General features: G+C 51.4%; 1 protein-coding gene across 1 annotated transcript; it reads left to right on the top strand.

Annotated features, from left to right (window-relative positions):
* Positions 1-7,170: 7,170 nt before the first annotated feature.
* Positions 7,171-10,656, top strand: NGA_2001900 (uncharacterized protein; the record flags this gene model as incomplete). Its single annotated transcript, XM_005856302.1, has 1 exon — positions 7,171-10,656. A coding segment is annotated over one exon (3,360 nt), but the record flags the coding sequence as incomplete, so codon positions are not given.
* Positions 10,657-11,183: the final 527 nt, after the last annotated feature.

Consider the following 11,183-nt stretch of genomic DNA (forward strand, 5'->3'; position numbering starts at 1 on the left):
CCGTGCCGATGGACCAGGGCCCGTAAAGGCGGCCACTGCCGGGTCGTGGGGTCGTAGATACCCCGGCGGGGGCGGGAAAGTCAAGACCTGAGGCTTGAAGATATTCGAGAAGCGCCGCGCAGGAGCACACATTGGCTCGAACCACAATTTTATTTGCACGCACATGCACTTAGTAAGATGAACTCAAGACTTTGGGTCCCTCTGTTCACGGGCCTGGGCATTTTGGCCTCTGTCGCTCAGTACCACAACAAGAAGATCATACATCATAAGCGCGCCAAGCTGTAACACCCGCCATAATACCCTCACCACCCACTTCCCCTCAAAAAAGGACTCGGTTCTAATCAACCGACGCTGTGTCATGTCAGAAGGTGGCGATCGGAGCGGCCATGGTCTAGACTTTCAAAAGCTTGCGCTATGTTTCGCAAAGCTATTTCAGAAACAGGCCGCCTTTGCTGCTCAGCATGCCGCCATCTTTGCTAAGTTAGCTGCAGGAGATGAAGCGACGCTTGAGGCCGTGCTCAACTTACCCGAAGAAAAGTGTACTGAGGAAACGAATGGAGGAAAAAAGCGCAGGGCCGCGAAGCGAGATCCAGACTTGCCCAAGCGGCCTAAAAGCGGGTATCAATTGTATGTATGCGAGAAAACTCCAACTTTGCGGGCGGAGCAACCGGAAGCTAAGATGACAGAGCTTATGACAGTGCTGGCCAATGATTGGAAAAATTTGAATGAGGAGGAGAAGGAGAAGTACCAAAAATTAGCCGTGAAAGAGAAGACCTTATATCAGGACAAACTTGCCGATTACAAGGCCAACCAAAGCGGGAGCGGCGGCGGCGGAGGGGCCACAAACGCCGTCGAAGGGGAAACCGCCAAACCATCTACATCAGCAAAAATTGAGAAAGGGGAGGATGAGGGGGAAGATCACCGTGATAATACGGAGTCGGATTCCGAGTCTGAAAAGGAAATGAAAAAGGCCAAAAAGAAGAAGCACAAAAAACACAAGAAGCATCGCGACAAAGCGCGGGAGGAGGCCTAACGACCGTCAACATAGAGATGTTCCCATCTGTAGCAAGAAGCATATGATTTATGATGATGCAGAGCACTTTATTACGGTGAGGGTAGTCTCAAGAAACTTGATACTAATATTGCAGCACTTCCGATTAAATAAACAAGTATTGATAAAAGCAATCCTGGTGTGTACGAATATTTCCGCTTGGTGGGGAAAGGTTCAAACCGACGTGTAGCTTTTGATGACTACATCCTATCGGAAGGTGTGGCTACGTTATCACCCGCATATCAAATTCTTTGCATGGTTCATTCTTGCTCGTCCTGCTACAAAATTGGCACAGCGAGGTTTGCATCAGCACTAATTATGTGTAGCTTCCGAGACACCCTCCCGATATGTCAGCTGCACGTTCAGCCCTGGCTATCAAGTGTGCATTTGTAGATTAATGTTTACAAAAAAGCCATGAAGCGTTCTGCGTCATTGCCACCTTGACGCGAACGTGGGTTCTTCGATACTTTCTCTCGTCACATGACACCGGGAGGTGTAAAAAAGTTTCTCTCTCAGAATCCTTGTTCACTTGTCGTCTCGGCGTCCACTTTGACTTACTGGTTGTGTCCATCAACCAGTCACCGCGCACTAGACCCCGATCAGAGTTCTAAGACCTTTCCTTCCTTCTTCGGCGTGTATCGGGGCCGGGCAGGCAGCAGGACCTACGCGACAAGTGGTGCGGGCTTGGGCGAAAGGAAGATAGAGCGATAAATCTTGTTCACTTGTTCGATTGTCAGAAGAATAATCATGGCGTGCGGCGCACAGCGCCCGTAGTATGCGGGAAATCCCGTCCAAAAAGCGAGGATGCCCTCTTGACGGAAGATCGTCAGGGTGCAGTCCGCGAGTCCTGAGTACGGCATCTTACCTTGGGCGTTTGGCTTCATGTCTTGCATACGAGACTTCAGCATATCAAAGGGTAAGGAGAAAAAAGCCGACGTAAAGCCAGCCACGGCGGAGGAAAGCAGGTTGGTGAGCAGAGAGGGCTTTTTGGGGTCGGGGTCTTTGGTCACGTGCGCGGAGATGGCGTCTTTCGCCTGGTCGTAGCAGGCTAGCATACCTACATTCATGGACATGCCACGCAGCACATTAGGCGCCAAGCCCGCATAGAGTCGCATTGGCCCTTCCTCCGTGAATATACGACCTATTGCGTCAAACACATTTTTATAATTTCTTCGCAGCTCGAGAGGCTTCATGGAATCTGCTTGCATGCGCACCAACGCCACATCGAATGGCGTTCCGATGCATACAGCAATAGCTCCTGATGCCATACCACTAAGAGTCTTCATCCAGAATGGGATAGATCCGCCCGTGCTTTTTTCCAGTTTATCAGAAAATGTTCTGTGCAATCCGATTCGTGCCGTACCGTAGATGGCTTGTCGCATCAACGAGGCGCTCAGGCCCGCATACGCTGCCGTAATGCCATCGGTCTTTACAAGGTTGACAATCACGCTCACAGCACTTGGGCGCTTTACGCCTGGATTAAGGGTGGCAAAGAGCTGCAGACGAACCTTGGCAAGATCGATTGGGTGGATGATGCTACTAGCGAAACAGGCACTTAGGCCGCCGCATGCGAAAGGCTGTATTGTCTCGGCCAACGTGTGTTTACTTTCAACCATCCTTTCCCTGGAAGCTGCTATTACGTTGATGGGAATGCGTCGCCTGTCGGCTGAAAAAATGGTTGTACAATAATCGATGGAACGCACGACATGGCTCTCGCAATTTTACTACGGCCGGCTGAGAACATGACGCGGCGATTGGAGACATCATGCTTTAGCGTTGAGACCCCAAGGCGAACGACAGAAGAAGGTCCCATGAAAATCATGCCAATAAGGTGGCGTGGCAGAGTTACATTGCCGTTTTATTTGACCATCTCACGCTCCTGGATAAATGTGCGCGGCAGACAGTCCTTCCTCTTGGGGCGGTGACGTATGCGAGCGGCTCAGCGAGTCGCCGCTTAGAGTCTCGACCCGCCGTGCCCCGCTGGAGCCCCTTTGTCCCTCTCACTGCCTCCAATGCCGATGCTCACAGGCTCCACTGCGATCTCAAGAATCAGGGGGCTGCCTCGCAAGGTGTTGCTTACTCGTAGAGTCTCTTCTTTCAAAAGTCCCCGTCCTGGCCGGTAAAATGCGGGCTCTAGTGCGGGCCCCCCGCATATCGCCTGCTGTGAAGCAGTCAGCATATTTAGCCCCTGCTCTTCCAACATTTTGGCGGATAGAAAGTATTTTCACGGCATATGCGACCAAAAACCTATCCTCCTCCCCCCGCCTTGACCGGCTACGTGAAAAATTGAAAGAGGAGGATGCTGCGCACGCTGGGACTTGTCCCACCCATGGTGCTTTGCCTGATAAGGAGGTGCCTAAAGCCACCTTTCCCGTTGCACGACGTCGTAAGCGCTCGGAGCCGAAACCAGGTACGTTCTTCAATGTGGAGGAGATGCTTTTGATTGAAAAGACTCTGACGTCATCCACGGTATTCCTCACTCGTTTTCTGGCAGAGTGGTTGAAGGCAGTGCCCGCTGAAGGCGAGAATTATCTCCGATTGAAGAACACGGTAAGCAGGCGGGTTTGTGAGAATATTACCCACTTTTGGGCAAAAAACTCATGGTGTCGTTCCTTTCTTGCAAAAAAAGGTACGAAAGCTGAAGTTGGCCACTGTGTGCGAAGAGGCTCGCTGCCCGAACATCGGGGAGTGCTGGGGGGGTGGCAAGGACGGCACGGCCACTGCGACCATCATGATAATGGGCGACACCTGCACGCGAGGCTGCAGCTTTTGTGCTGTAAAGACAAGTCGGACGCCGGCGCCGTTGGGTGAGAAAAACGTAACTTGATCAACATCTATGTATAGTATGTATTGCTCAGAAGCGGACCTCATTTTTCACACCCATTCGTTGATGGCAATAGATCCATTGGAGCCAGAACATGTGGCCCGAGCCATCGCAGAATGGGGTCTGGATTATGTTGTGTTAACAAGGTAAGATAGCGGGTTTGCACTCGTGATGGACGAGGGTCCTCATCCACGCACTCAGGCTCACTGGTTTTACGGACATCGCATTTCATTAGTGTTGACCGAGATGATTTGGTAGATCAAGGATCAGAGCACTTCGCGAAAACAGTCAGGTAAGGACGAAGGTAGTCAAATCTGTGCGAGAATTTTCGCTGTTCTTGCGCTCAACAGCTCATCGTAAGTAAAACAAACTCGCTTCAGAGGATTAAAGGCACGGAAGCCGACGCTCCTCGTGGAATGTTTGACTCCCGATTTTAGAGGCCAAGCAAGTCTCATCGAACGCGTAGCCCTGTCGGGTTTGGATGTGTACGCGCACAATCTTGAGACGGTGGAGCGACTCCAGCGACGGGTGCGAGACCACCGGGCCGGCTACTCGCAATCACTTTTCGTCCTGGAGCATGCCAAAAAGCGTGCACCGAAGCTTCTGACCAAAACATCTCTCATGCTGGGCGTGGGCGAGAGGCCGGAGGACGTGCGAGCCACGCTGCGGGACTTGCGCACAGCCGGCGTGGACGTGGTTACTTTCGGCCAGTATTTGAGGCCCACGAAGAGACACATGCCTGTGCAAGCCTACATCACACCAGCTCAATTTCAGGCTTGGCAAGCGGAGGCAGAAGCTCTAAACTTCAAGTATGTGGCCTCCGGGCCTCTAGTCCGCTCTAGCTACAAGGCGGGGGAGTTTTTCCTCAAGGGTGTCCTCAAGCAGCGTTTAGCGGAAGGCGGGCTTGGGGAGCAACAGAACGTGGCAGGGATGTAAAGAAAAGAATGGAAAGTGAATCAATTGTAGGCACTGGTTGCCGAAGCGAATGTCTGCAACGAGACAGCGTGCAGCGTGCATGTTTGTTTTCAGGAGCTTCCTCACTATGTTTCGTCATCGTTACAACGTAAATCCTCCTCCCCAAGGGGGAAGAACTAGGCGCGTGCAAACTGTTCATCAATTAGCTCGTCTTCCGGGATCGAGCGGATCGTCACGTCAGACTGAGGATAGGAGCAACAAGTAAGTGCGTACCCTTGCTCCATGACCGAGTCATCCAAAGTAGATCCTGTCTGATCCACCGTGCCAGAGATGAGCTTCGCTGCGCAGACAAGGCACGTGCCTAATTGACAGTCATGTGGAAGCTCGATGCCCTCATCCAGGGCCGCCTCAAGAACAGACTTGTACGACTCCACGTTAATTTCATGAGTTTTCCCGTCGAGCGTCTTTAAATGTGGTGAGATGCAGATGGATAAGCGCGATTTTTTGGGGCAAACTTGTGTTCGTAAATTCAACATATTACAGATATAAAGCTTTTGAACCCACACCGATGCGAGTGCACGCAAGAGATAGGAATAACTTCTTTGGCCTGAAAGACCGACTCAGAAAAGAGTTCACTGACGTAGGAGATTGCCCGTACCTCAATTGTCACCTTGTGACCAAATAACCCGTTCCGAGTTAGGGATTGATGATTGGAGAGCCCTCTGGGTAAATTTGGCAGGAAAGCTGAACAGCAAAACATAATCGTGTGCACGAATGTACGTGAGAGTAAACATGAGTTGTTCCCTGGGCAGGCGAACTAGCCGCAGTTACGACCACTAAGCAATAATGCGCTGTTTCAAAGTTTGCAACACGGTGCCAAAGTTCCATTATAGCCGGAAAGCTATACTATGATCAACCTGGAGCTTGCAAGATGATGTCTAGCTCTGCAGGTCAGGTCTTATTCCCCCGTATCTTTCCTTTTCCTCTTCTTACCATACACGGTGGATAACGCGCTCGCGACGATAGATAGGAGGAGCACTTTCATATTTGGCTCGACAGCCAGGCCTAAGAATGAAAGTAGAACTTGCAGATGAGTCAAAGAACTCAGATCGCGGCAGCACGCGCAGTGCGGGTCGACTTGGTTTCCGCCACGACAGGCGAGCCCCAGGCGCCCTCCCTCTTGGAGCCCGCACTCACCAGTAATCCATCACGACAGGAGCAGTGCCGGTGACTTCCACCCTTCCCCCCACAACGAAATTACTCCTAATTTCAGTGTCCGTACGTGAAGGCGTCGTCCAGCGCAAATAGACAAAGAGGCTGGCTATCGTGTACTGTGGAACGAAGCACAGGGGTCGGATTATCATCGCAGGCGGCGAAGGGGAGGAAGAATTTCTCATGTGATATTTGTCTGTTTTAAAGAACTATTGACGCAAAAAATCCTGTAACAAATAGGATTTGTGTCGATATGGAGGCGCACACGGAATCAAAAGCGTTCGGACAGCTGAAACACAATTAAGAAGGCCGACATTTGAAAAAACATGAAGACTACCTCCCAACCTATGCGACGGCGCACACCCGAGATTCAAGAACTTTTGGATGGTTTGATGTATCTGCAGACCCAGGCATCAGCGTCAAGCAATAAGGCGCGAGATAAAGCAGCAATGCATGCCAAGGTGCAATTAAAAGCGTGGTTCAGAGGCCTGTCTGTCTCACGGAGAGTCCGGCTCCTCCAAGTGGTCGAACCAGCCTTCCTGCACCTCCTCCTCCTCCTTCACAGTAAGGCACTCGCCCTTCCTCCGCGACAAGGCCGTCGGCCCAGTATGGTTAAGTTCTATATTTTTGCAGAGTCTGTCCCCGCGCTCGCCACACGCTCTATTTCGGGGAGGCCTAGCCGCTCTAATGCGTGGTACGTCCTATTGTATCTACCTGACATGTGTTTGGTACGAAAGATTATATTCATCACTTTTCTATAAACACAAGTGCACGTAGTTCAATGAAGCATGGCGTTCGAGAAGCTGCGGACTGCTTTCGCCTTCGGGAAGAGCCATTCATGGTGCGGCCGGACGAGAGCCGACGGAGCGCGTGGGGCGACCCCGTGCGTGTGGGTACGAGAGTGAGGACGTGGCGGGCTTGGGAGACCTTGGCGGCGAGTTTGCGGTTGTTTCGGCCATCATCCACGCAAATGTCTCAAAGGGATCAACAGTGGCAGGAGCCCGTATCCCGGGTCGCGGGCTTCTTCTCGAGAGACCTGGTGCTGGATGTGGACGAGTTTTTCCAAGTTCTGGAAGATGCGTCCGATGGAGGCTTCCTCCGAGGAGGTTTGACGAAGATAGAGGCCACAGGCGAAATATTCGGAGAGGCCGCTTGGTTTCGCTGCAAAGGAGATTACTCTATCGGGGAGCTTCTAGCTAATAAAATAGAGCTCTTGCTCTGTCAAGGCTGGTATGCCGATAGGAGCAAACGCCCGGCCAGAAAGCCTTCATCAGAAAGTGTGGCAATTTGTTCTTTTTCTGGTTACTCGGAGGAGCGTCAGGCCTTGGAAAGCTTTCTTTTCACTGATTTGTCCGATCCACAGGCTCGACTGCGCTGTATTCTCTCTGCCATGGCCATGGTGATCCGCCAAGTCATCCGAAAGGAGAAGGAGAAGATGGTCGTTGGCGACGGCGCCTTTAAGATGTGGTGCTGTCAGTTGAAGTTTATGATTGAGACTACACAACAACTTCCCTACCAGCAGAAGAAATTGCAATGCTTATTGACGGGTGACACGAAAGATCAAGGTTTGCGCGAAGCTTTTCTGGACGACCTATTCAGCGCTCAACTAGGCGACGCAATCTCCGAGCCGCAGCGTTATGGTCACATCCAGGCCTTGCTTCGCGCGGAGTTAATGGAGCGGAGGACATCTTGGAAGCAGCGACGTTTGCTAGATGAGCTCGAGCAAGAAGGCATTGAAAAGAAAATTAATGGGTCTCTGCAACCTTTCGCCGGGACGACGTCTACGATAGCCTCTCTCACGCCGGTAGGGACTGTGAAGAAGAAAAAGAAAAAGCGCCGCGATAAATGTCCAGATCCAGCACCAGTGACAGTCACTCTCTCCGGTAACGTTGCCACTGGCGAATACAGGACTGTCATGCAAGAGGAACAGAAGCACACCGCGGATTTGCGTGACACTAACGTGCAGGGAAAAATAAAGTTGATTGCGAGGAAAGACGGCGAAGATCGCCATTTTTCACGCGCTTTGTCTTCACCACCGTGTCTCACATCCATAAAGATGATAGAGGGACCTTCAATTGAAATGGACTCTGGGTCTAAAACTGTTATGCGGGAAAGTGAAAATTCCAAACCTCGGAATGAACATCTCCCGACGGGATTTTCGAGATGCGTCCAATACGACGAAAAGAAAAGGGATGAAGGTGTGATGTGCTTCTACAAGGACGAGGAAAGAGAAAAGAATTCGTTGACGGTTGAAACCCAGAAGATGGCGCGGAAGTGCGAGATAAAAGATGAGGTCCTTGCAGAATACGAGGATGTAGACGGAGACGGGTCGTCGATGACATGCGATGGTCAACAAGATGAATCTGTGACAGACACAGAAAATATTCCGCCGGAAAATTCATTGTGCCAGGGCGGGGCGGTAACTAGTGCCTCATCCAACGACACACTCCTGAAAGACCTCTGCTTGAAACTAGAAGCGGAGGTTGCCACGCTGAGGGGGGTCCTGGCGGCTCAGAGAGAGGCAATTTCCTCAGGGAGCGGTAATCTACACACATCATACACGCACAGCTTAGCTTTTCCATCGTATGGATTTGATTCTGCTCCTTTGCATACAAAGCATGTTCCTCCGTACCAACATCCATTCCTCCAGAGGAGCGAACTGCATCAGTTGGAGATAATGAGTGATGACGGCCGCGGGGGTGGAGCGGATGGCACAGCTACAGCAGCTTGGCTTGGAGAAGGTTCCCAGCATCATGTAGCATTGAGTGCGGTCAGCCCTTTTGCTGCGAACGGCGGCATAGAAAATTTGTATCCTGGTAATGGAGACAAGCCCGTCCTGAGTATAGCTGCTGCTACTTCTACCCGGAACTGTATTCATGGAAAGCGTACCGGAAGCAGTTTTGAAGTCTCGATTCCTCGGAATCCCTCTGGTCCTCTGCATGTGTGGGGAGAAAGACAGCCCCTTATCAATCCGATTCAGCAGCCTCAGCGAAATCACGTTTCACAGGACCATCGGCAGTCACGGCATGCGCTTTCGGCATCTGTCTCGCTCGGAGGAGATGACGTCTGTACACATTCATCTCTCTCTACGCCAGGTGTGGCTCATGCGAATTCGACCTATCAGGCTGAGTGTGAAATTCCTGCACTCCATGCGGGCAGAGAATGGTCTCGGCACAGTGAAAACGGGCCGTGCCAATCATCGGCACATGTCTGCTTTGGCTTCACTCTGCGTCAAATTCCTCTCGACATCCGTTCGCGCTTGTGCGATGACATTGCAGCATTTGTCGAGCGAGTGTCTGTATGTACTGGCTCGCGTCTCCCTCAGCAAACGGTGGCCATTAATCGCTGTCGACAAGTCATTCAGTCCCTATGGCCCCGCGCACAAGTGAAAGCATTCGGCTCTTTTGTCTCAGGATTGGCTTTGCCTTCTAGTGACGTTGATCTCATTATTTGTCTGCCAAATGTCCGGCGAGACGCTCCTGCCCAGGCTCCCGGAGTCCTGGAGGGCCGCAATGCCATAAAGGAAACCTGGCAACAAGAGTTAGCTCGACGGCTGCGAGCCACATCCTGGGTGAACCCGGCAAGTATCAAGATAATTTCGCATACGGCGATCCCAGTGATTAAAATGACAGTGGAATCGCAGCCAAGGCCCAGTCCGGCATCGCCACATCCGACATCACCAGTCGAAGGGGGGACAGGAACGGTAGCTTCAGGTCAACACTCGGAAATGGCAGCTGCAAGCCAGCGTCCGCATTCTTGTCGGAATGAGGCAGATTTGTCAGCGGAACCGGAAGGTGTCGCATTAAATATGGGGTGGACAGTCGAATACGGGGTGCACCTGGACGTCTCAATTGAAGGTGGTCAGCACAACGGGCTCCTGGCGAATCGCGTCATTGCTAAGCTTCTCGGAGAAAATTTTGCACTCCGGCCTTTGGTGTTGGTTTTAAAGCAATTCATGAAAGAGCGAGGGCTCATGGAATCTTACTCTGGGGGTCTCTCTTCGTATGGGCTCGTTTTGATGGTTGCGCGCTACCTACAGGAGCAATCAAATGCCATGGATACAGGAGCGCTCCTGCTAGGATTTTTAGATTTCTACAGTAATCATTTTGATCCGCGCAGCATGGGCATAAGCACGAACCAGCGCTGCTACTTTAGCCGCAGCAGTCAACAGAGCCATCTCCATCATCAACACCATCAACACCATCAGCAAAATATGCCACCGCTTGGCTCCAACCGACGTGTAAGCCTTGGCGGCGCGGGCGATGTACATTTACCTTATTATTATGTCCACCAGCAGCAACAGGTCCGCCCTGCAGGGGGCTCATTTCTGGAGAATCCTTACAAATTTGATCCGTTGTACATTGAAGACCCGATCCGTCCCAGCAACAACATTGGTCGGAATTGCTTCCGCATATTCCAGATCCAGCGGGCCTGGAATGATGCTTGGCGAGACTTGGATCCCGGCAGCAGTGGGGGTGTTCCTCGGCTGAATCGCATAGTTCAAAGTGATGTGGGGAGTAAATCTTGACGATTTGTAAGGTCACACAGTTCATTTCCTTTTTCCTTTAAGAATGCACGTGCCATCATTTTTCGCGAGGAACTGGTAAATCGATATGATTGTGAAAGGAAAGGCCATGTCGATATGTTGAAGACACAAAACTTAATTTTTTTTTTGATGTTTTGTCTTCGGTGTGGATGACCTCACTCCTAACACCCTTACGGTCATTATATCGATCCTCTTGTTGTACTTGTCCTGCCAAACCTTCTTTCCAATTCCACATCGATATCACGGCGATCTGGCTGATTCTCGCCGACCCGCTCTTTTTCTGGCAGGCGCAGCTCCTCTGTGACACAGGGAAAAGCCTGGAAAAAACTCGCCACGTGATCACCTGACAAGTCTTTCAAACCCGCTAGGCCAGTAGACGTGACTGAAGAATCGTGGGAGGCATTGAGGGCAAGCACGCGCTGGCCCACTCGGTAATCCATTCGAAAAGCGTCTTCAATGTCGCAATCTTTCGCCTCTTCCAGCTGTTTAAATACGATCCTGAGACTGTGTGGTAAAGCATAGATATGAAATGGGTCAGATGTAAGCGTCTAAAGGGTTGAATGCCCGCCACATCCTTCGATGTAAGCGTCTAAAGGGTTGAATGCCCGCCACATCCTTCGATGTATTTGGGACTG

The sequence above is a fragment of the Nannochloropsis gaditana genome (assembly GCF_000240725.1).
Source record: "Nannochloropsis gaditana CCMP526 unplaced genomic scaffold scaffold007, whole genome shotgun sequence".
Lineage (NCBI taxonomy): Eukaryota > Eustigmatophyceae > Eustigmatales > Monodopsidaceae > Microchloropsis > Microchloropsis gaditana.